At 40.5% G+C, this 26,865-nt stretch overlaps 1 protein-coding gene across 1 annotated transcript in view; it reads right to left on the reverse strand.

Moving 5' to 3' along the window:
- LOC119766402 overlaps positions 1–26,865 on the reverse strand; it is a 73,336-nt gene that overhangs the window by 46,363 nt on the left and 108 nt on the right. Inside the window, exon 2 of the mRNA XM_038250930.1 lies at positions 26,573–26,819. Coding sequence (XP_038106858.1) covers positions 26,573–26,819 — 247 coding nt within the window. The remainder of the gene's footprint in view (positions 1–26,572; positions 26,820–26,865) is intronic.

Genomic DNA, 26,865 nt, shown 5'->3' on the forward strand with positions numbered 1-26,865 from the left:
AAATGTCCCCCCATCGGAACATCCGCGGGGCCTTCGGCCACTCCGGATTGTGGCCACTACTGCCGAAATGTCAAATTTCATGTCCAGTATCAAAAACCATGCAGTTTGATACCCATATTGCCCCAACTCTTACGGTCCGGCAAATGTCCCTCCATCGGAACATCCGCGGGGCCTTCGGCCACTCCGGATTGTGGCCACTACTGCCAAAATGTCAAATTTCATGTCCGGTATCAAAAACCATGCAGTTTGATACCCATATTGCCCCAACTCTTACGGTCCGGCAAATGTCCCTCCATCGGAACATCCGCGGGGCCTTCGGCCACTCCGGATTGTGGCCACTACTGCCGAAATGTCAAATTTCATATCCAGTATCAAAAACCATAAAGTTTGATACCCATATTGCCCCAACTCTTACGGTCCGGCAAACGTCCCCCCATCGGAACATCCGCGGGGCCTCCGGCCACTCCGGATTGTGGCCACTACTGCCGAAATGTCAAATTTCATGTCCAGTATCAAAAACCATAAAGTTTGATACCCATATTGCCCCAACTCTTACGGTCCGGCAAATGTCCCCCCATCGGAACATCCGCGGGGCCTTCGGCCACTCCGGATTGTGGCCACTACTGCCGAAATGTCAAATTTCATGTCCAGTATCAAAAACCATAAAGTTTGATACCCATATTGCCCCAACTCTTACGGTCCGGCAAATGTCCCTCCATCGGAACATCCGGGGCCTTCGGCCACTCCGGATTGTGGCCACTACTGCCGAAATGTCAAATTTCATATCCAGTATCAAAAACCATAAAGTTTGATACCCATATTGCCCCAACTCTTACGGTCCGGCAAATGTCCCCCCATCGGAACATCCGCGGGGCCTTCGGCCACTCCGGATTGTGGCCACTACTGCCGAAATGTCAAATTTCATGTCCAGTATCAAAACCATGCAGTTTGATACCCATATTGCCCCAACTCTTACGGTCCGGCAAATGTCCCTCCATCGGAACATCCGCGGCCTTCGGCCACTCCGGATTGTGGCCACTACTGCCAAAATGTCAAATTTCATGTCCGGTATCAAAAACCATAAAGTTTGATACCCATATTGCCCCAACTCTTACGGTCCGGCAAATGTCCCTCCATCGGAACATCCGCGGGCCTTCGGCCACTCCGGATTGTGGCCACTACTGCCGAAATGTCAAATTTCATGTCCAGTATCAAAAACCATAAAGTTTGATACCCATATTGCCCCAACTCTTACGGTCCGGCAAATGTCCCTCCATCGGAACATCCGCGGGGCCTTCGGCCACTCCGGATTGTGGCCACTACTGCCGAAATGTCAAATTTCATATCCAGTATCAAAAACCATAAAGTTTGATACCCATATTGCCCCAACTCTTACGGTCCGGCAAATGTCCCCCCATCGGAACATCCGCGGGGCCTTCGGCCACTCCGGATTGTGGCCACTACTGCCGAAATGTCAAATTTCATGTCCAGTATCAAAAACCATGCAGTTTGATACCCATATTGCCCCAACTCTTACGGTCCGGCAAATGTCCCTCCATCGGAACATCCGCGGGGCCTTCGGCCACTCCGGATTGTGGCCACTACTGCCGAAATGTCAAATTTCATATCCAGTATCAAAAACCATAAAGTTTGATACCCATATTGCCCCAACTCTTACGGTCCGGCAAATGTCCCCCCATCGGAACATCCGCGGGGCCTTCGGCCACTCCGGATTGTGGCCACTACTGCCGAAATGTCAAATTTCATGTCCAGTATCAAAAACCATGCAGTTTGATACCCATATTGCCCCAACTCTTACGGTCCGGCAAATGTCCCTCCATCGGAACATCCGCGGGGCCTTCGGCCACTCCGGATTGTGGCCACTACTGCCAAAATGTCAAATTTCATGTCCGGTATCAAAAACCATAAAGTTTGATACCCATATTGCCCCAACTCTTACGGTCCGGCAAATGTCCCTCCATCGGAACATCCGCGGCCTTCGGCCACTCCGGATTGTGGCCACTACTGCCGAAATGTCAAATTTCATATCCAGTATCAAAAACCATAAAGTTTGATACCCATATTGCCCCAACTCTTACGGTCCGGCAAATGTCCCCCCATCGGAACATCCGCGGGGCCTTCGGCCACTCCGGATTGTGGCCACTACTGCCGAAATGTCAAATTTCATGTCCAGTATCAAAAACCATGCAGTTTGATACCCATATTGCCCCAACTCTTACGGTCCGGCAAATGTCGGAAGAGCGCCATCGGAACATCCGCGGCCCTTCGGCCACTCCGGATTGTGGCCACTACTGCCGAAATGTCAAATTTCATATCCAGTATCAAAAACCATAAAGTTTGATACCCATATTGCCCCAACTCTTACGGTCCGGCAAATGTCCCCCCATCGGAACATCCGCGGGGCCTTCGGCCACTCCGGATTGTGGCCACTACTGCCGAAATGTCAAATTTCATGTCCAGTATCAAAAACCATGCAGTTTGATACCCATATTGCCCCAACTCTTACGGTCCGGCAAATGTCCCTCCATCGGAACATCCGCGGGGCCTTCGGCCACTCCGGATTGTGGCCACTACTGCCAAAATGTCAAATTTCATGTCCGGTATCAAAAACCATAAAGTTTGATACCCATATTGCCCCAACTCTTACGGTCCGGCAAATGTCCCTCCATCGGAACATCCGCGGGGCCTTCGGCCACTCCGGATTGTGGCCACTACTGCCGAAATGTCAAATTTCATATCCAGTATCAAAAACCATAAAGTTTGATACCCATATTGCCCCAACTCTTACGGTCCGGCAAACGTCCCCCCATCGGAACATCCGCGGGGCCTCCGGCCACTCCGGATTGTGGCCACTACTGCCGAAATGTCAAATTTCATGTCCAGTATCAAAAACCATAAAGTTTGATACCCATATTGCCCCAACTCTTACGGTCCGGCAAATGTCCCCCCATCGGAACATCCGCGGGGCCTTCGGCCACTCCGGATTGTGGCCACTACTGCCGAAATGTCAAATTTCATGTCCAGTATCAAAAACCATAAAGTTTGATACCCATATTGCCCCAACTCTTACGGTCCGGCAAATGTCCCCCCATCGGAACATCCGCGGGGCCTCCGGCCACTCCGGATTGTGGCCACTACTGCCAAAATGTCAAATTTCATGTCCGGTATCAAAAACCATAAAGTTTGATACCCATATTGCCCCAACTCTTACGGTCCGGAAAATGTCCCCCCATCGGAACATCCCTGGGGCCTCCGGCCACTCCAGTCCAGGTGGTGGCCAGTTCCAAAGATCGACTCCCGCGACTGGCATGTCTCAGCTGGTCCTTGCCTCCAAGCCATCTGCTCTCGGACCTCCAGGCCATCTGCTTCTGATGTGTTCTCGTCGACGTCCAGCAATAGAATGAATTTTCGGGACCGACCGAGCCTCGTTTTGTTGGCTCGTCGACGATCCGAAAATTATGAGGTGGAGTGGGGGTGAATTTAGATACATCAATCTCACGTCTCTTGATTGACTGATTGGGAAACGTTCGTTCATCCAACCAGCGTGCACCAAAAAGAGGGGAAATTTGCCGAGAGGGGAATTCGTCACGTAACGTTTTCGCTTCGCGAAAATTTTGGATTGACACCACGTATAGAAACCTTAGGACAAAGTTCTTTGTCAAAAACATTAAAAAAGGTTGTCATAAATAATATAGTTTATGTTCATTCCATAACAGCATGAGTTTTATTGTCCAACATATAAGCAAATTAATATTCCTAGTGGTGAATGCTTCAGAAATAAATATCATCTGAATTAAATTTTGGCATGAAATTTACAGACAAGCTGATTACTTCAATATGAACAGCAGATGGAAATAAATAAAATCAAATCCGGTTCTCCAATTATAATTTTTTGTATAATTTCAAAACATTGCTGCCAAAAATGTAGGAAAATGTATACTTCTGCTTTATTTCGGGAATTCCCGGGAAATTTAATAATTTCCCGGGAAACAGAAAATATTTTTTCCGGAAATCCTGGAATTCCTGAATTTTTTCCCGGACGGGAAATTGACGTTCTAAAAATGACCCTTCTGGGTCAATGTAGATTTGAAAAGAACATTAAATTTCCCATAAAATGACATGTTCCAAAAATTTTTACAGTCGAGTTACGGAAAATGGGAGAATTTTTAAAACTTTTTTAGTGTTTTTTTTTCGATGAAAAATACGTTTTTTCGGAATTCTGAGTACGCCACCAAATCGGGCGTCTAATTTTACATAAAAGTCCCTTTGACACAAAATTTCTATCTCATCACCGTTTCAGGCTGCAAATTGTTGAAAAACACCTCTTTTTCCGCATGTTCAAAAATGGAAGGGGTCGTACCGCCCCTCCGTCACGAGATATCAAAAAACGGACCTTGGATTCGTGATCAGGGACAAAAGTTACTTCTTAGGACAAAGTTCCACGCAAATCGAAGAGGGGTCGGGGCAACTTTTCCCGATTTCGTGTGAGTTGGTAGAGAATTACCCATTTATTATTTACGGGCAGTCAAAAATTATTAGCTATCAGTGACTTAATATGGACTTGAAGACGTCCGTGAGCTAATATCTTTCGTAATCATAATTTTTGATTGCAGACAAACGATCAACTAATAAAAAACAGGCAATGACAAACTTATGGGGAATTGGATGAGCTTTCCGTTAAAAATATTTAAAGGTCTGAAAAATCAAGTCTGTTGTATAGAAATTTCCCAAAACCATCAGAAAACCTATTTTTTCAACATTTTTATTATTAAAACCGCTGTAACTTCTTCACGATTGGACTCAGGGCAATAGTCAATATGAAGGGGAATAGCATCTAATTCCAGCGTGCCTCTAATGTTGGCAGGTCAGAACTTTGACATGCAATTAAAGCTAATTAAAAGCGTTTTCAACTGAAATCGAGCGATAAATAGCTCAATAAGAAGTGAGCGAGCAAGTTTCTACCAAAAGTTTTGCAAAATTAGTTGTTTAAATAGTAAAAATCAGCAAATTGGATGGAGTTAGGAGCGAGAGCTTAACCTGCCAAAGATACGAGAATTTCCCCAAGACTTTTACAGTTTCAGTAAATAATTTTTCTATTTTTCTAGGTGAGTTGCGTCATCCAACTTTTTTTATGAGTTTTTTTTCCTTATCCAAACCTACAACTTTACCCAAGGCACCAAATCTATCAAAACATTCCTTCAAAAGATACAGATTTTTAAATTTTCATAAAACATTGGACAGCTGACCGAGCCACGTAGCCCAGTGGTAACGCTTCCGCCTCGTAAGCGGTAGATCGGGGTTCAAATCCCGGCTCGGACCAACACAACTGGTGATCTTTTCCCTTCTGGAATCGATTGCTTAGTAAAGGGAAGGTAGTGTATCGTCACAAACTGGACCTTATCACGACACCTTAGGGAGGCGACCTATGGAATGTTAACAATAACCTTAACATGTTAACATTAAGTTGAGAATGAAACTGCCACTGAATCCGCTTTGTAAATGCCGGCCCCGATACTCTTCAAGGGTGTTCCCCTCAGGAACAGGGAAAGATTTACTTTACTTACTATTGGACAGCTACGAAATTTGTATGGAAAATTATATGGACAAACTAATGATGCAAAATGGCTTCTTTGGGCATACTGAAGGCAACAAAAAAGTTTCGGCCGGATTGAAAATACAAAAGTTAAAATTAAAAAAGACCGATTTCGTAGAGAATTCATCTAAAATCAAACTTGAAGTGGCTTTATCTTGAAGAGGACGCACTTTATCAAAACTTCTGTAAAGTTCTTTTCGATTGCAAATTTTATTATACATTAAAATCTAATGCACCAAAAATGATTTCATTTTAACAGAAAATCATAACTCGTCTGCAAAATATTGGTCCGTACTTCTCTAAGACTTAAACTTTAAAAATAAGACCTGATTACATGAAAAATATTGAAACAAACTTGACATTGTTTAGTTACATTATTTTCATTATTTTAATAGGTTATTTAGTATAGTAACAACGTTCGGTCCGTACAGCACTATAGCACTTGTAAATTATTTAAACTTTAACGATTTCCACAGATGCGGCTCAATTATTCAAATTGTTCACTCATTCTGACGAAACTATTACAACAACCCGCTTAATTCCCATGGATTTAACTTTCACCCATCCAAATGCGTGTTGAAATATGCATGAAACCCAATTGGCTGAACCAAATTAGCTATCGTGTTGTTGGCCTTTCGAGTCACCGAGTCTTGGCCAACTTCCAAAGACAACCCCATTTTCGGGTGGTCCTTACTGAGGAAGCACGATTGGAAAAGTGGCTTTGGCACGAATCCTTGAGCTTTTTTTCTTTTTGTTCTTTTTTCTGTCCCGATAACGAACTTATCAAAGTTTACAACTACGTGCGCCCTATTGTGCGGGCACACACATACATGTTCCAGTGGAATATCCAATATCCTTTTGTACAGTTGGAGATACAAAGAAAAAAGCTCATGTTTCGAGAGGGGTTTCCTTCTGTTTTTTTTCTGTCGAAGCGTGTCGAATTAGACGATCAGTCTCTTTGGCGAACTCGAATCAATTCCAAAACTCTTGAAAGCTTTCGCCTCGCAACATCGAGTGCCCAGCTGGTGCGGCCATCCGCCGGGGGAAAAGTTTCCGTTTTTCAATACTAGTTCCAACACTCTAAAATTTGAAGTTAAGCTTGGCTGGGTGGCGAATCAAATTATCAACTTTCGGGAAAAAGTGTTTCGTTTATTACCCCTTGCTGTTGGCTTTTGTAAAGGGTACTTTTTCTGTGTTGCAAGAAAGTTGCCCATCATCGAGCTTTTTTCTCCCTCTATTTCCACGATCGTATAACTTAAAAACCATGTTCCAACATCCAATTTGCTGTTTTGAAATGGAAATTAATTGAAGAGTGCAATCGTGGACTGGAGTGCCCGGTTACAACGGGGAAAAAGCCATATAATTCTGATAGTGCAATTTTGTTCCAGCCACCAACCCACCACCCACCCACATAAATGGTGGTTATTTGTGGCACTAAAATCAGCTGCCAAACAGCTTTCGAACCGAGACTTTTACGACTCAAACTCGTTCGAAAGTTGTGTTGTGTTGTTGCGAGAGCCGTAAAAATGACGTGATGTGGAAATGAGAATGTGGTTCCATTTTTCCCGTCGCCCCTGAAGCGAAAGGCTCGCTCGTGCCGAGGTTTATTAATGAAAATTCATTTACATGCAACTATGGCCAGGCGAACCCCAAACCGAGGATGGAATGGAAATTGCACCATAAAACAGTGGGTTTGGAGTGACGAGCGGTTGTGGTAGATTTGAAGAGTGGGCCTGGCAATCGCTCAGAAACGTAAATGTATTTAATTAACATTCAAGTGTTTAATGTTCAGGCTGATGCTGTATGATGTAAAATGGCTTATAATGGAAGCACTCATTTCAATGGGAAAGGATTGCAGACATATTGTTTGATGTCCCGCCCGTGTGGATCTATCGGACCGCGCACTGGACTCGCAATCCAGAGGTTGCTAAATCAAATCTCGCGGTGGTCGCTCTAAAATTCTAAGTGTAAATATAGGTGAGCAGTTCTCTACAAAATCATTTATTTTTAATTTTAATTTTTGTAATTTTTAATCCGGCTGAAACGTTAGTCTTGATTTGAAAATTTTGAAAATATTGTTTTCGAAAAGATCGGAAAATTTCACGAATGTTTCATAATTTAACATTGTGAATCGGATCATTAGTAGTGAAATCGGCCGATTTCGACCATTTTTATTTTTTGTATTTTTTTATTTGACTCAAACTTTGTGGGGGCCTTCCCAATGACCACATAAGCTATTTTGCGCCATTGGTTCACCCATACAAGTCTCCATACAATTTTGGCTGCTGTCCATACAAAAATGGTATGTAAATATTCAAACAGCTGTAACTTTTGAGTGAATTTTCTGATGAATTTGGTGTCTTCGGCAAAGTTGTAGGTAACTGTATATATGAAATTATAAAAAGGTTTAAATGTGTTATTTTACCGTATTAGGTTTTTAAGTAAAACTTAAACTTGATTGTTTAAGAGCGAGTTTTTCACCAATGTGTAACAGGTCGTATCGAGGTGCTCCGATTTGGATGAAACTTTCAGCGTTTGTTTGTCTATACATGAGATGAACTCATGCCAAATATGAGCCCTCTACGACAAAGGGAAGTGGGGTAAAACGGGCATTGAAGTTTGGGGTCCAAAAAACCTAAAAAATCTTAAAATTGCTCGCATTTCCGAAAACTTTATCAATTCCAATTCTCTTTGATTCATTCGAAAGATCTTTTGAAGCACTTCAAAATGTGCCATAGACATCCAGGATTGGTTCGACTTTTTCTCTTAAAAACGAAACTATTGGCACTACGCCCCCCGGGGCATGGCCTTCCTCTAACGTGGGATTTCTGCTCCAGCGCCTCTGACGAGACAGGAGAAACCGGGACCGACGTTTTACTTCACCATCCGATAGAAGCTCAGTGGATAAGGCGGGAATCGAACCCGCGTCTCATAGCATCATCGGGATCGGCAGCCGAAGCCGCTACCCCTGCGCCACGAGACCCACCGAGGACTTTTTCTCTTAGCTTTTGCAAATTACTGTCAAAAATGGATTTTTTTTAAAACCTTAATATCTTTTTGCAACAGCCTCCAACACCCATACTCCCATAGGTCAAAAGATAGGTAATAACATGGACTATAAGCCTACGGTGTTAACTTTTTGGCCAATCGCAGTTTTTCTCATAGTTTTTCGATTTTTCTAGAACAAACATTTTACAACGTTAGTTTTTGCCCTGTAGGCCGCCATAGCGGCACTTTTTGGTCTCAATTTTGTCATATTCGGAATCCTCGGACAATTTCACGTAAGTTAGAAGTATTGGAAATGTAAATTTGATTGGAAAAATTGCCATTTAGAATGAATTAAAATATTTTTTAACAATTTGTTGGATTAGGGGTAAAACAGGTTTTCGCCTACTTGATACAGCATTTGACGTATTGATCATAAGGGAAAATAAGATCTATTTCTTTTTTCAAAAATGTTTTATTTAATTATTTTTTTAAATCAAATTTACAACTCCAATACTACTAACTTACGTGAAATTGACCGAGGATTCCGAATATGACAAAATTGAGACCAAAAAGTGCCGCTATGGCGGCCTACAGGGCAAAAACTAACGTTGTAAAATGTTTGTTCCAGAAAAATCGAAAAACTATGAGAAAAACTGCGATTGGCCAAAAAGTTAACACCGTAGGCTTATAGTCCATGTTATTACCTATCTTTTGACCTATGGGAGTATGGGTGTTGGAGGCTGTTGCAAAAAGATATTAAGGTTTTAAAAAAATCCATTTTTGACAGTAATTTGCAAAAGCTAAGAGAAAAAGTCGAACCAATCCTGGATGTCTATGGCACATTTTGAAGTGCTTCAAAAGACCTTTCGAATGCATCACAGAGAGTTGGAATTGATGAAGTTTTACGGAAATGCGAGCAATTTTAAGATTTTTTAGGTTTTTTGGACCTTAAACTTCAAAGCCCGTTTTACCCCACTTCCCTTTGTCGTAGAGGGATCATATTTGGCATGAGTTCATCTCATGTATAGACAAACAAACGCGGAAAGTTTCATCCAAATCGGAGCACCTCGATACGACCTCTAGAACAAACCGAGCAATATTTACAAATACTGCCTCTTAATTTAAATTGGGATTCTACGATGGATCGATTGTAATCAACATTAAAAAAAACTTAATTACATTTTTCATCTGAAAAATTTCGTTTATTAGATAAAAAGTTCAAAACAACCTATCCGTCATGGGTTTCCTATGCAGATAGGACCTTTTGAGAATTTAATCTAGAGTTATTGGACAGTTGGTTGCATAGCTAAAATACCCCAAAGAATCTTTTGTATCAGCTTTTCCAAGAATGCAGCAAGCCCGAAAACTCCCACAAGGGATTGCATAAACTACCTGGCTAATAATTAAATACAGCCCGCGGAGCAACCACTCACGGTGTGAACTCATTAGTGCACGTGTCGACACGTCCGCTAACCACAAATAACCAGGCAGCAGCTGACGGGCTCACAAATAATAACAAACACGTGCACTTCCTGAAAACACAATGCCCACGTGGACGGCCACGTTCTATGTTCACGAGAGCGCAACGAAGAAGTGCAACGGCAACCAGCATTTTGGTCGACCGAAGTAATTTCGGTTTGCGTGCTGCAGTCCTGGAAGGTCTGTGTATCTGGTTTGGCTTTGGCCTGTTGCTTAGCACGAGGGAAAAACCTGCTATCAGCTGCAACTGGAAAAGCCAAGCAACGTGCAGCATTAATTAGCATGCGCCGTGAGGGAATGCTTCCGGAATGGAAAAGAAGTATTTTTTGATTTTTTGAAGGTTGAACATAGAAAATAAAATAAATTAGATAGAAGAGCTTCACAGAATTAAGTTTTTAAAAATAACGAAATACTTCAAGCCTAATTCCTTTCCATTAGGCACGAAGCTATTAAGCTCTGACAAGACTGATTAGACTTATAACAAACTGCAGGTTGATGCTTTCTCGGTACCAAAATCTCTCCCACTCTTTCCACCGTCAACTTTTCCATCAACAAAGTCGACCCTGGTTGCAGGAAGTGCTTTCATTGAGCCACTTCTTCCGGAAAGCTGTTGAAGCAAAATCAAACATGGGCCACCTACCGCAAGCTTTCTCCGCCGTAAAACCACCCACCACAAAGCTTATTTCCGACCCCATTAGCAAGTGGGGGACGAAGGGCTCTCACCTCTCACATGGAAGAATCAATTATCGGTGCATTTTCCCCTCGTCCCACCTTTTCCTGATCCTGGGGCCACACTTGGTACCCGGATTTTGCCCGGGCCACTTTGAATATTCATGAGGTAATTGAAACAATTTCTGTGCCATTTATTTGCTGTACGTGGATGAAATTTAAGATTGTGGAGTGGCTTTTAGCCAGAGAAGCTTGCCATGCAAGGAGTATCAGAGTTAGAACATAACTTCACACCTGAGTCAACGTGTTGTACCACTTCTGGGCATATTTTTTTGGTATTTTTATATTTTCGGTTGAAAAAAAACCTGAAAATTTTTGTTTTGCATTGAAATCGGTGCAATGCTTTTCTTTTAAAATGTTTCCTTCAATATTTAATCCAATCCAATCCAATCCAATCCAATCCAATCCAATCCAATCCAATCCAATCCAATCCAATCCAACAATCTAATCGAAAAAAGCAAAGCAATCCACTTTAACGACCCCCGGGTCTTTTGTGGTCTCTGTTGCCAGTTTCTGCTCATTTCTAGGCGTCCGAAGGTTATGTGTGGTGAATCAACCAAAACCTCTTTTACGCAAATGGACCGACGTTTTACTTCCCCATCCGATAGAAGGCCAGGAGAATAAGGCGGGAGTCAAACCCGCGCCCCATAACAACTTAGGGAACGGCAGCCGAAGCCGCTAAACCTGACACTGGGCACTGTTTCCGGCGTCCTTGTGCGGTCTGCAACACTGAAAAAAATCATGATTATTTTAAATCTGGGAAAGGGCACGTCTTCTAGATCAGAAAAATGCGTAATTTTACCTCTGGAAATGTGTAATTTTACCTCCATTCTGGTGTAATGTATCTTTTTCAATCTAAATTGAGGTAAAATTACATCATAATAGAGGTAATATTTAACCTTCTAAAATTATACCTGTTGGAGTTTTTAAAAACTACTAACAATTCGAAAATTCCCATATTCTTCTCACGAAAAAATAGAACGAAACTTGAACAATACATTCTGCAGAACTGTGCAATCGATCAAACCGTCCCCGAGTGCATTTCCCAGCATGGCAGCAATAATGTTTGATGTCTCGGATGTCTCAATGGATTGGCCCTGTCCGCTTTAATCCATTTCCAAATTGAATAACTCGCTACCAGCTACTGTTGTCCCCATTTGTCCCACTGCTTCTGCTTTTGTTTTATTTTCTCCGAGAAACCGAACCACTCGACTGGAAACGGCACGAACGGAGCGCGCCAGGAAATTCGATTCCGGCCAACACCGAGTTCGCCCCAAAGTTCCAAAGCTGGCCCAAAAGTTCGCCCTTGCCCACTCCTTTGGTTCGGGTTCTTCTCGTTGTTATTGAATTATTTTCGGACCAAGTTGTCTCTCTATCTGTCTTGCATAATTTGGCAAACTTATTCTCCGTCGTCCGCCGAACGACGGTGGTGGTGGTGGTGGCCAAGCCTAAAGTTGGTCGATGGATTCGACGTTTGGGGGTAGGTGGGTTGCTTCCCTGGGGATCTTGCCCGGCACAGGTAAGAATGGCTGGCAACACTGCTGCTGGGTGGGAAGGTACATTCAAAATTTTGTAATAAGAAAATCATTCCCAACTTTTAAATTGAGTTTGGTTCGACATTGGGGATTCAAATTAAAAACAAATTTGTGCAAATTGTTTTCGGATTAGATCAGTGGATTAGGCAGAAATACCTGGGGAAAGTTTGTTGGGCTGTACATCAAGATGGCTTAGTTGGATAATTTTCGAGAGCTGTATGAATATTATTGTTCAAATTAGGTGGTTAAATTTGTACAGTCAGTATCTAAGAAAATGCCATGCTGTTCCCGACCTTCGAATTTCGTTTTTGCTTACATTTATTTACACAGTTAAATACTTGAGCATAGATTGCAAACATTTTGATTGAAAACAACCAAAGGATGTTTGTTACAAGCTTTGAAACTAATGAAACTTTGGATATAATTTCTTATTCAATCCCTGAACATTAAGACACCCAACAAACTAAAGTTACTAGAAATTCCAACACTGCATGTTAAATTAATTCATGAAATATGTTGGCATTTCGCTATCAGTGAGGATCAAACCAGAATTATTTTGTTTCAATTATGTCTTCAGATGCAACAATATCTCACCAACATCAGCATTGTACTGACCACAAACAGATCCCCAATTATAAGAGGAATGTACATTTTATTGTCCACCCTAAATTGAGATTCAACCGATTTTTAATTTGTGTTTGCCTATTTAATTCACTTATTTATTTTAAAATAAATTAAACTGGTTTTAGTCAATAATCCATTTCTAAACTAGTATGCCCACAGTAGAACACCCCACCTTAAGTTGCAGACAGCCATGGCTTACCATACCTTCAAACAAAACACTGCACGTGACAGCAACGCTTTGCGCAGGGAAAACCACAAATGGTGGCATCCCGCGTCCGTGGTGGGTGTCCCCCTGCGTGGGAGGTCACTGCTGGACACGTGCACCGGACAGCGGACCGTTGACACTGGCAGCGCTATGCCGCAAGATGTTTGCCGTTTGTGCTATCTCAAGAATTTGCCACTGTCGTGGTGTCTTGTCGCAGTTTCCACATTGGAAGAATTAAAAATGAACAAGAAATGCAATCTGGTATTTTGTATGTTTGACATTAATTTTAAAATCAAAAAATTTCTTTGATCTTCAATTCCTTTTGAAGTGTGACAAAACAGTACTACAACGACGTTTTCGGCGAAGCCGTGCCTGTTTGATGTTGGTTTCATTATCCAAATTTGCGGTTTTCACGACCAGGTCGCAAATCTTTGGTCTCCGCTTGATCGAGCGGGAAATTGAAATGGGGGTGGTGGAGGTGATAAATTAGGACACGGTGGCCAGGTAAACATAACGGCTGCTGCCCGAGGTCCCCTTGGTTCACGCTAGATTTAATTGATTGGCCAAACTAGGAAGCGGCCACACACTCGGCTTGGTTGGACGTGAGCCGACCAATTTGGTGGACTAATTTATGAATTCTGCAGCACCTCTGGTGGACGCAAACCGCATGATGATTGAGATAATGTCAACACTTTTGATATGTGGACAGTGGTTTGAGCGATTTGAGTGCTTTGCAGGATTCATCTGCAAAATGTGTTGCATAGATGATGTGAAATTTGATTTAAATTCTGTTTGAGTTTATGGCTGGTTTTGTTGGGAAAATAAGGGAACACAAATTGAAAAAAAGACTATAGCATAATACAATTAATCAAAACCATCAACAACAATAGGCAATAAATCTCACTACATCTGGGTGGCTCCAGGTTCCATTAACAGATGAAAAGCTAATACAGAGCACCATTAAAAGTAATTAAGTAATAGGCCGACCGAATCAACCCTGCTTAAGTGTGGACAAATGTGTTGATGCGTTCTTTTTTATCATGTTTATGGCTCCCTTCAGATGGTAGAAGCCAGCACCAGCAGATGACATATTGTTGCCGTTTATATTTTATTGTCCAGCAGACAATTTATGGACTGAGCATTAAGTAGGGAAGGAGTTCGGTTTACGAGCAAACCTTTTTCATCGGGGTGAAATCTAGTGATATTGGAGTTCTAATTCAAGGACTGTTTTCAAAACAAGTCACTCGCTTTAAAAATTGGATCATACTCTGCCAACCCTTATCCATTCACAAAACATATGAACACTTTATTGAAAATGCAAAAAGAAAATACGCCCTCTCCCTTAGAAAAAAATCTCCATACAAAAATGTTTATGATCAGCAATATTCTCAAATACAGAATTAAAATAACAAACTGGTTTATGTTAAAGTGTCAAAATTATGAAAATTTTCTACCTACAACTTTGCCCAAGACACCACATGTTTTGAAATATTTTTAAAGAAATTCAATGTAGGTTCTTTATGAATCTGGAATAAGCCAGACGGGTCATTTTTGCCTTCCTCACTGAGGTAAGGCTATAATCCTGCTCTGAAAATGAACTTTTGATTAAAAGCTCCTAGACCCACCTTCATGTATACATATCGACTCAGAATCTGAACAAATGTCTGTGTGTGTGTATGTGTGTGTGTATGTGTGTGTGTATGTGTGTGTGTATGTGTGTGTATGTATGTATGTGACCAAAATTCTCTCTGAGTTTTCTCAGCACTGGCTGAACCGATTTTGACCAAACCAGTTGCATTCGACTTGGTTTAGGGTCCCATACATCGCTATTGAATTGTTTGAAGTTTCGATAAGTAGTTCAAAAGTTATGTATAAAAATGTGTTTTCATAAATATCCGGATCTCAATTATATGCATGTAAACGATGTCCGGATCCATCATCCGACCCATCGTTGGTTAGGTAATTGAAAGGGCTTTCCAATGAGTCCAAAACATTGATGATCTGGCAACCCTGTCTCGAGTTATTACCACATAAGTGATATTTATGTACTTTTTTGAAGCCGGATCTCACTTAAATGTATGTAAACGATGTCCGGATCCATCATCCGACCCATCGTTGGTTAGATAATTGAAAGGGCTTTCCAATGAGTCAAAAACATTGAAAATCTGGCAACCCTGTCTCGTGTTATTACCACTTCAGTGAAATTTATGTACTTTTTGAAGCCGGATCTCACTTAAATGTATGTAAACTATGTCCGGATCCATCATCCGACCCATCGTTGGTTAGGCAATTGAAAGGGCTTTCCAAAGAGTCCAAAACATTGAAAATCTGGCAACCCTGTCTCGAGTTATTACCACATAAGTGATATTTATGTACTTTTTTGAAGCCGGATCTCACTTAAATGTATGTAAACGATGTCCGGATCCATCATCCGACCCATCGTTGGTTAGGCAATTGAAAGGGCTTTCCAAAGAGTCCAAATCATTGAAGATCTGGCAACCCTGTCTCGAGTTATTACCACATAAGTGATATTTATGTACTTTTTTGAAGCCGGAACTCACTTAAATGTATGTAAACTATGTCCGGATCCATCATCCGATCCATCGTTGGTTAGGCAATTGAAAGGGCTTTCCAAAGAGTCCAAAACATTGAAAATCTGGCAACCCTGTCTCGAGTTATTACCACATAAGTGATATTTATTTACTTTTTTGAAGCCGGATCTCACTTAAATGTATGTAAACGATGTCCGGATCCATCATCCGACCCATCGTTGGTTAGGTTATTGAAAAGGCTTTCCAATGAGTCAAAAACATTGAAGATCTGGCAACCCTGTCTCGAGTTATTACCACATAAGTGATATTTATGTACTTTTTTGAAGCCGGATCTCACTTAAATGTATGTAAACGATGTCCGGATCTATCATCCGACCCATCGTTGGTTAGGCAATTGAAAGGGCTTTCCAAAGAGTCCAAATCATTGAAGATCTGGCAACCCTGTCTCGAGTTATTACCACATAAGTGATATTTATGCACTTTTTTGAAGCCGGATCCCACATAAATGTATGTAAACGATGTCCGGATCCATCATCCGACCCATCGTTGGTTAGGTTATTGAAAAGGCTTTCCAATGAGTCCAAATCATTGAAGATCTGGCAACCCTGTCTCGAGTTATTACCACATAAGTGATATTTATGTACTTTTTTGAAGCCGGAACTCACTTAAATGTATGTAAACTATGTCCGGATCCATCATCCGATCCATCGTTGGTTAGGCAATTGAAAGGGCTTTCCAAAGAGTCCAAAACATTGAAAATCTGGCAACCCTGTCTCGAGTTATTACCACATAAGTGATATTTATTTACTTTTTGAAGCCGGATCTCACTTAAATGTATGTAAACGATGTCCGGATCCATCATCCGACCCATCGTTGGTTAGGTTATTGAAAAGGCTTTCCAATGAGTCAAAAACATTGAAGATCTGGCAACCCTGTCTCGAGTTATTACCACATAAGTGATATTTATGTACTTTTTTGAAGCCGGATCTCACTTAAATGTATGTAAACGATGTCCGGATCTATCATCCGACCCATCGTTGGTTAGGCAATTGAAAGGGCTTTCCAAAGAGTCCAAATCATTGAAGATCTGGCAACCCTGTCTCGAGTTATTACCACATAAGTGATATTTATGCACTTTTTTGAAGCCGGATCCCACATAAATGTATGTAAACGATGTCCGGATCCATCATCCGACCCATCGTTGGTTAGGTTATTGAAAAGGCTTTCCAATGAGTCCAAATCATTGAAGATCTGGCAACCCTGTCTCGAGTTATTACCACATAAGTGATATTTATGTACTTTTTTGAAGCCGGAACTCACTTAAATGTATGTAAACTATGTCCGGATCCATCATCCGATCCATCGTTGGTTAGGCAATTGAAAGGGCTTTCCAAAGAGTCCAAAACATTGAAAATCTGGCAACCCTGTCTCGAGTTATTACCACATAAGTGATATTTATTTACTTTTTGAAGCCGGATCTCACTTAAATGTATGTAAACGATGTCCGGATCCATCATCCGACCCATCGTTGGTTAGGTTATTGAAAAGGCTTTCCAATGAGTCAAAAACATTGAAGATCTGGCAACCCTGTCTCGAGTTATTACCACATAAGTGATATTTATGTACTTTTTTGAAGCCGGATCTCACTTAAATGTATGTAAACGATGTCCGGATCTATCATCCGACCCATCGTTGGTTAGGCAATTGAAAGGGCTTTCCAAAGTCCAAATCATTGAAGATCTGGCAACCCTGTCTCGAGTTATTACCACATAAGTGATATTTATGCACTTTTTTGAAGCCGGATCCCACATAAATGTATGTAAACGATGTCCGGATCCATCATCCGACCCATCGTTGGTTAGGTTATTGAAAAGGCTTTCCAATGAGTCCAAATCATTGAAGATCTGGCAACCCTGTCTCGAGTTATTACCACATAAGTGATATTTATGTACTTTTTTGAAGCCGGAACTCACTTAAATGTATGTAAACTATGTCCGGATCCATCATCCGATCCATCGTTGGTTAGGCAATTGAAAGGGCTTTCCAAAGAGTCCAAAACATTGAAAATCTGGCAACCCTGTCTCGAGTTATTACCACATAAGTGATATTTATGTACTTTTTTGAAGCCGGATCTCACTTAAATGTATGTAAACTATGTCCGGATCCATCATCCAACCCATCGTTGGTTAGGCAATTGAAAAGCCTTTTCAATGAGTCCAAAACATTGCAGATCTGGCAACCCTGTCTCGAGTTATTACCACATAAGTGATATTTATGTACTTTTTTGAAGCCGGATCTCACTTAAATGTATGTAAACGATGTCCGGATCCATCATCCGACCCATCGTTGGTTAGGTTATTGAAAAGGCTTTCCAATGAGTCCAAATCATTGAAGATCTGGCAACCCTGTCTCGAGTTATTACCACATAAGTGATATTTATGCACTTTTTTGAAGCCGGATCCCACATAAATGTATGTAAACGATGTCCGGATCCATCATCCGACCCATCGTTGGTTAGGTTATTGAAAAGGCTTTCCAATGAGTCCAAATCATTGAAGATCTGGCAACCCTGTCTCGAGTTATTACCACATAAGTGATATTTATGTACTTTTTTGAAGCCGGAACTCACTTAAATGTATGTAAACTATGTCCGGATCCATCATCCGATCCATCGTTGGTTAGGCAATTGAAAGGGCTTTCCAAAGAGTCCAAAACATTGAAAATCTGGCAACCCTGTCTCGAGTTATTACCACATAAGTGATATTTATGTACTTTTTTGAAGCCGGAACTCACTTAAATGTATGTAAACTATGTCCGGATCCATCATCCGATCCATCGTTGGTTAGGCAATTGAAAGGGCTTTCCAAAGAGTCCAAAACATTGAAAATCTGGCAACCCTGTCTCGAGTTATTACCACATAAGTGATATTTATGTACTTTTTTGAAGCCGGATCTCACTTAAATGTATGTAAACGATGTCCGGATCTATCATCCGACCCATCGTTGGTTAGGCAATTGAAAGGGCTTTCCAAAGAGTCCAAATCATTGAAGATCTGGCAACCCTGTCTCGAGTTATTACCACATAAGTGATATTTATGCACTTTTTTGAAGCCGGATCCCACATAAATGTATGTAAACGATGTCCGGATCCATCATCCGACCCATCGTTGGTTAGGTTATTGAAAAGGCTTTCCAATGAGTCCAAATCATTGAAGATCTGGCAACCCTGTCTCGAGTTATTACCACATAAGTGATATTTATGTACTTTTTTGAAGCCGGAACTCACTTAAATGTATGTAAACTATGTCCGGATCCATCATCCGATCCATCGTTGGTTAGGCAATTGAAAGGGCTTTCCAAAGAGTCCAAAACATTGAAAATCTGGCAACCCTGTCTCGAGTTATTACCACATAAGTGATATTTATTTACTTTTTTGAAGCCGGATCTCACTTAAATGTATGTAAACGATGTCCGGATCCATCATCCGACCCATCGTTGGTTAGGTTATTGAAAAGGCTTTCCAATGAGTCAAAAACATTGAAGATCTGGCAACCCTGTCTCGAGTTATTACCACATAAGTGATATTTATGTACTTTTTTGAAGCCGGATCTCACTTAAATGTATGTAAACGATGTCCGGATCTATCATCCGACCCATCGTTGGTTAGGCAATTGAAAGGGCTTTCCAAAGAGTCCAAATCATTGAAGATCTGGCAACCCTGTCTCGAGTTATTACCACATAAGTGATATTTATGCACTTTTTTGAAGCCGGATCCCACATAAATGTATGTAAACGATGTCCGGATCCATCATCCGACCCATCGTTGGTTAGGTTATTGAAAAGGCTTTCCAATGAGTCCAAATCATTGAAGATCTGGCAACCCTGTCTCGAGTTATTACCACATAAGTGATATTTATGTACTTTTTTGAAGCCGGAACTCACTTAAATGTATGTAAACTATGTCCGGATCCATCATCCGATCCATCGTTGGTTAGGCAATTGAAAGGGCTTTCCAAAGAGTCCAAAACATTGAAAATCTGGCAACCCTGTCTCGAGTTATTACCACATAAGTGATATTTATTTACTTTTTTGAAGCCGGATCTCACTTAAATGTATGTAAACGATGTCCGGATCCATCATCCGACCCATCGTTGGTTAGGTTATTGAAAAGGCTTTCCAATGAGTCAAAAACATTGAAGATCTGGCAACCCTGTCTCGAGTTATTACCACATAAGTGATATTTATGTACTTTTTTGAAGCCGGATCTCACTTAAATGTATGTAAACGATGTCCGGATCTATCATCCGACCCATCGTTGGTTAGGCAATTGAAAGGGCTTTCCAAAGAGTCCAAATCATTGAAGATCTGGCAACCCTGTCTCGAGTTATTACCACATAAGTGATATTTATGCACTTTTTTGAAGCCGGATCCCACATAAATGTATGTAAACGATGTCCGGATCCATCATCCGACCCATCGTTGGTTAGGTTATTGAAAAGGCTTTCCAATGAGTCCAAATCATTGAAGATCTGGCAACCCTGTCTCGAGTTATTACCACATAAGTGATATTTATGTACTTTTTTGAAGCCGGAACTCACTTAAATGTATGTAAACTATGTCCGGATCCATCATCCGATCCATCGTTGGTTAGGCAATTGAAAGGGCTTTCCAAAGAGTCCAAAACATTGAAAATCTGGCAACCCTGTCTCGAGTTATTACCACATAAGTGATATTTATGTACTTTTTTGAAGCCGGATCTCACTTAAATGTATGTAAACTATGTCCGGATCCATCATCCGACCCATCGTTGGTTAGGCAATTGAAAGGGCTTTTCAAAGAGTCCAAAACATTGAAGATCTGGCAACCCTGTCTCGAGTTATTACCACATAAGTTATATCTGTGTTCTTTTTTTCTGGATCTAAAAAAATGCTGAAATGTGTGTCCAAACCACTCATATTACCCATTTTTGGTAAAAAGTGAGGAAGGCATCAACCACATAGGTGGATTAAGTTAGTTTTTCATTAAGAACTTATTTTGAAAATTTCGTGTTTTTTGTAACTTTGCAAGGTTATTTTTAGAGAGTACCAAACTTCTACAAAGTTGAGGCATTTAACGCGATTAAGAAATAAAGTTTTGAAACACACGAAATTTTAAAGTGAAACACTTTGTTCTTAATGGAAAAGACCCTTCTGGTTTATTAAAGATTCGAAAAGTTCATGTACTTTTGGTACCGCCCCTCCGTCACGAAAAATCGAAAAATGGAGCTTGGATTCGTAATCAGGGAGAAAAGTTACCCCTTAGGACAAAGTTTCACGCAAATCGAAGGGCTTTTTCGAATTCGTGTGGGTTAGCGGAGAAAACCGCCATTGGATTCTACGTCAAAATTTCTATAAATTTTCTTACCCAAAAGTTGGTCAATTTTCTCACAGGAAAATGCATTTTTAAATTGAGGTTTTGAAAATCTAAAAAAGGGAGGTGCTATAAGCGCGGGGTGGACCAAATGTCAAAACTTGAGATTTTTTATTTTAAAGGCAAATATAACCCAAATGAAATATATGTGCACACTTTGGCGAAGGTCGAGCTCTTGTTTGGGCACAGTAGTTTCACCCAATTCAGCCTTTCAATGAACATCATCAAGTAAAATTGAAAAAGTAACTTCATTTAAACTGTTTAGGAGTGGAATATTCAAATACTATTATTTTAAATCAATTAATAACTGTCCATTCCTATGAATGAAGAAAGTTATGATTCTGCATTATGTTACAGACAACAGACGTAGCAGCTAGAACAAAATATTTTGAAAATTGTGTACAAACATGGCGGGTGATACACTAACGCCATCTCGTTATCTAAAGACACTTGCAAGAATAAGCCTGAATGAAGACTGCAGTGCACCACAGCCTCTGCAAGAACCGCATTCTGATTCTCATCTACTTGATTTTGATGATGCTTTTTTAATGAAATTTAAGACTGACAATTATCTGAAACGATGCTCTAAATAATTACTTTCGACATTTTTGATCTACACATCGTTTTCTCTACGAAAAGAGGCATAACACTTTTGATGAGAAGGAAAATACGCGCAACCAAGTGCTTTTCTGTATGGTTGTTTACACTTGAAAACAGCGAGAGTTGTCAAATCTCCTCTGCGACGGCAGCGCCACAAACGGCTTGCCATCCTCGATACCCGAGCAGGGGTAAATAACACGGGAATACCAAATTTTGGTATTACTTGGGCAAATAACAGGGACTAAAATGTGCCCTTGATTGCCCAGTAATAGATGGTAAAATACCATAAAATCATACCAAAGTATTGTTTGTGGAAGGACACAACAATACCAAACCATGTTATTCCAAGGGTAAAATAATACCTCAAAATAAAACCATTTCAATACCAAGTTGAGGTCTTCTGGATTTTTGAACATTGCTTGAATACCAAAACTTGGTATTGTCATGGTTTTTTAAGGTATTCCCGCGCCCTTGGAAAATCAGATTTTGGTATTCCTGTGGTCTTCCACATACATGATTTTGGTATGATTTCATGGTATTTTATCATATATTACTGAGCAACCAAGAGCACATTATGGTCGCTGGTATTTGCACAAGTAATACCAAAATTTGGTATTTTCATGCCATTCTATAGTGCAACAGTTGCAGTTAGTGAAAAAAGGAAATGATCCATATGCAACAGAGAAATCTACTCACCTGATGATTCCATTTTGTTCTTAGTGATATTCTTCACCACATGGAATGACGGGTTATCCCGACTAAGAGAAATTTCAACGATTAACATTCCAACGCCCAAGGCTTCAAAAAAGTTGGAACGGTAACTTCAACTCGCTGGTTCTCGGGCATAACTCAACCAATCAAGATAATTCTTCTTTCCAGTGATTTGTTAGGATGTCTAGATGATTCTAGAACTTTGCAGAACTTAATTTGATCAAATCTCTAATATTTGCGATCAAAAACATCGTTCCAACTTTTTTTTTTCGCGTGTAAAAAAAAATTCGCCGAAAATTTCGCGGAGGCAGTCTTTTTAAAAAAGGTGGAACGATGTTTTCAGTCGCAGAAATTACAGATTTGTTCAAATTAAGTTCTGCAAAATTTTAGTATCATCTAGACATTCTTACAAATCACTGGAAACAAGAATCGTCCCGATTGGTTGAGTTATGCCCTAGAACCAGCGAGTTGAAGTTACCGTTCCACCTTTTTTTGGAGGCTTGGGCGTCCGTGTAAGTTGGGCATGCGTTGGGCGTTCGAGTGTTAAAAAAAATCTTAGTGGGTATATCAGAAAAATTTGAAAATCAGCTTTAACATTGTTGGGTTTCAAGTCGTTTTAGCGCAAAATTGATTATCTCGTCAAAATTTATTTAAAAAAATCCCATAGTTTCAGAGGAATTTGATAAAACACTTCAATACAAACAAAAAATACCAAAATGTGCCATCCTGACTTAGAAAATATTCCACAATTTTAAGTCATTTCTTAAATGTTTAAAAACAAGTTTGAAATTTCCGGTTTTCAATAAAAGCATTCGCTTTGAGACATAATTTTAGCGCAAAATCAATTATTTTGTCAAAATTGGTCAAAATTTTCCCATAGTTTCAGAGAAATTTGATAAAAACTTTGATACCATAATGTGGTGTCTGATCTTCGACAAATTCTGCAATTTTCAAATCCACATTGTGCTCTTGCATAATCCTTAAGACATATTTTAAAGGGTCCAGGAATACCAAAATTTGGTATTGATACCAGAGAAAGGTATTATTACGAATTTCCCTTGTTATTTATCCATGCTCGGGTAAAACCGTTCCATGTTTTTACACAAGGTGGTGATCGAGCCAAAACGTCTGTTGTCTGTGATTATGCGTGGTAGTATAACAGCCAAATTGTTGTAGAGAAAACAAAATGCTCAGCCGCAAATAGCATGTGTACGTTGAATAGAGCATTATTATTGTATTATTTTTCTCGAGCTTATAACGATCTGATGTTGTCCTTCCTTGAAATTTCGACAAAAATAAAAAAACCATTCTGGTAGAAATTACGAATGCTGGAACATTGGATCTGACCTTACTCCTCAGTAGGAACGATTCGCTTCCAACAATCGATTTATTGCTGAACATCTCTCATCGAAACAACCCAACCAAAAAGGTAATCGACGTGATCTGAAACGACAAGTTTCATGAACTAAAAAACCTTAAAACAAGGACGACAACAACAGTAACTGTACCTGTGCCAAACCAAGACTCTAATGAGCATTCGGTTCATTGCTTCCCGAAGGCATATTTCCAGCATCGGTTCAGAAATGAGAGACTATTGTCCCATTAAAGATTGCCGGCATTCGTTCAGCCTGAAATTGGGACATTTCTCTGTCTTTCCGAATTTGCACCACCCGAAAAAAAAACCAAATGACAGTGATTAAAATTTCCTACCCCATTTTCGAAGATGGGTGACAAAAAATATGACAACCGGAATCTTTCGTACAGAAATAATTCAATTATGAATGCTTGCACTGGCAATTGGGTTTTCTTGCAGCGGAGTCGTCGTTGAATGTCCTTGTCTGCTCGGGCTTCGCACCTGAACCAGGGCGGTGGAAGGGGACTGAGTAGGAGGCACCTGCAAACACACGGGAGAAGTACATTGGGTTTATTAGAGCGTTATCTTGTTTTTGTTTTTGATTGCATATTTCTCCCCTTGTGTCGCAATCGCTTCGGAAGAAGGTTAAACCGGACCGGACACTCTCGAGAACCGGTGGCTTCCAATAACTGTCCCGCACTCTGTGATGGTGCTCTGCCCGTAAGCCGAGACTGAATGTTGCCATACCCGGGCAGACGACACCGAGCGATACCTTAAGTGGGATAAGGCGGTGCAGGTCGGGGTGGATTTTTTTTTAATATTTTCAAAATGGCCACACACCCTTTTTTTCTTGAGGTTTATTTTCTGTGCTTTTTGTTACCCTGAAAGTTAGATTAAATAAGCATTTACAAATCACTCGTTAGTCAACTATAGATTTATTGACAGTATTATCGTTTCCAATCTCTGGGTAATTCAACGATTCCTTCAGTTTAACTTATCTTAAAACTTTTTTGACAACATTTACAAACTGTTCACACCGCGTTTCGAGACAATCGCTGACCGTTTCTGACCAGCACCCAGGATACGCTTCTCCTTTGCATTCGTTTGAATATATCAACGGTAGAAGTTGTGCTCCCGAAGCCAAATCCCCTCGTCTCATCGTCCCTATCGTCCACGTGTCTCGCCGCTGACTTGCAAACTGGAAATTGTACCTGGCTCAACCGGGCTCTGGAAATCGTCCATGGTGTTGAAAACGAGGATAGATCGTCCGAAGATAGCTTTCACCGAACTACTTGCACCATCCCAAAAAAATCGCCGGACAGGTGTTTCATAGTGAGCAAAGGAAAAAAAATAAACTTCGAAAAGCAATCCCTCGGCTAAAAAGTGCATTCTGTTTTGGGACTTTCGAACCCCACCTCCGCACACCCGCTCATAGAAAGTGGTTTTCGATGCATCGAAAACACAAATGAAGTGCCATTGTCTTTCCGTCGGGCTTCGTCGAATCGAGTTCTAATCGAAAAATTGGATATGAATTGATGGAGTCATGAAATCGTCAACCGTACCGGGTCCGGATGATTTCTTTGGCCAATCACGGTTCTCGAATTTAGTGTTGCACTAACAAATGGGTGGTATTTGTGTTAAGTGAGCATTTGGTACGGCAACTTATGATGCTGCAGTATTTTTTTAAGTAGATTTATGAAAATAATGATTTGTTGTCGTCGGTTAAGTTGTAGATTATAATTATGACTAATTCAGAACAAAATAGTCACACCCTAAACAAATACCCGTTTCATGCCTAAACTTTTTTTTTTCAAAGCTGAATTCCCAAAATAGTTCATAGATAGATAGTTCATGATGGTGCAAAAGCAGGTTCCAGAGACATGATTGGAAAAAAGATCCGAAATTTTGAAAGAGTGCACCGTTTTTGAGTAATACACGGAAACAAATACAAATCCCGAAATGCTGAATTGTGTTTGTAGGTCTCAACTACACAGAAAAAAATATTCCTGTAGATTTACATTATTTATCATGTACCAAAAGGTATCATGATAAATGATGTATATTTACATTAATTTCATCGGAAATTTACATTAATTTTATTGGAAATGAGCCATGACCAAATCCCTTCAAAAACGTGTAAATTTCCAATGAAATCGATGTAAATCTACACGAACCAAAAATTATTTTTGCTCCGTTGAATCTAGAATCTGTTGCAGTTTCCAGATTCCAGACGCAACGGAGCTATATTATTGTTTTTAAGATGCCTACAGAGTGGAAGCGACAAGCTAAGCGAAGCGACTAAAAGAAAAGATTTTTTGAAAATTCTGTTGCTTAAGTTGGTATGTTTGGCTTGTCGCTTCCACTCTGTAGGCACTTTACACAGAATTTCCGGCGGCAAAACTCAGCGACACCGAAATAAAAGGCTCACGAATCGCGAGACGCAAAAAAATGGGGTACATTGAGGTGAAATAATTCATTCAACATTTTTTTGTTGGCTAAAACTGCTCAATTTAGTAAATTTTAGATTAATCTTAGCATGCAAATAAGTTGGAAAGTGTTTACAGAGCTATTAACCAACAAATACAGTCAAAAATGGAATTTAACAAACATTCAACGAACTATCTTTTGAGGTTTCGCGAGGCGCGAGTCTTTTTATGTTTGAGTCCCTAAAAAATTATGTTTGCAAACGATAATATTTGAGCTTATAACAAAATGAACTAGATGGCATCAAACATTGTTTTGTGAGGTTAACACTAAGGAATAAAAAAAAAACCTTAAAGTATCTCACCTGAACCAAACCATCATTTATGTATTCCCTGGCCGGCTCAAGCAGAAAATTTCCAGCATACGTGGTTACGGTTTGCACCGTGTCGATAATCGGGTGCTTATGTCCGTCGTTTTGTTGCCCATCGAGCGGGAACACTCCATTACCCGCTTGTATTACCCCGACAGGAGGTCTGGTTGAGGGCATATCTGGCAAGTTAATCCCACGTCCGTTCTCTGCCGGACTTAGTTTGCCGCTGCGAAAGAAATAAGAATTATAGGGGTTTTAAAAATTTATTGATG

The sequence above is a fragment of the Culex quinquefasciatus genome, chromosome 2 (genome assembly GCF_015732765.1).
Source record: "Culex quinquefasciatus strain JHB chromosome 2, VPISU_Cqui_1.0_pri_paternal, whole genome shotgun sequence".
NCBI classification, from domain to species: domain Eukaryota; kingdom Metazoa; phylum Arthropoda; class Insecta; order Diptera; family Culicidae; genus Culex; species Culex quinquefasciatus.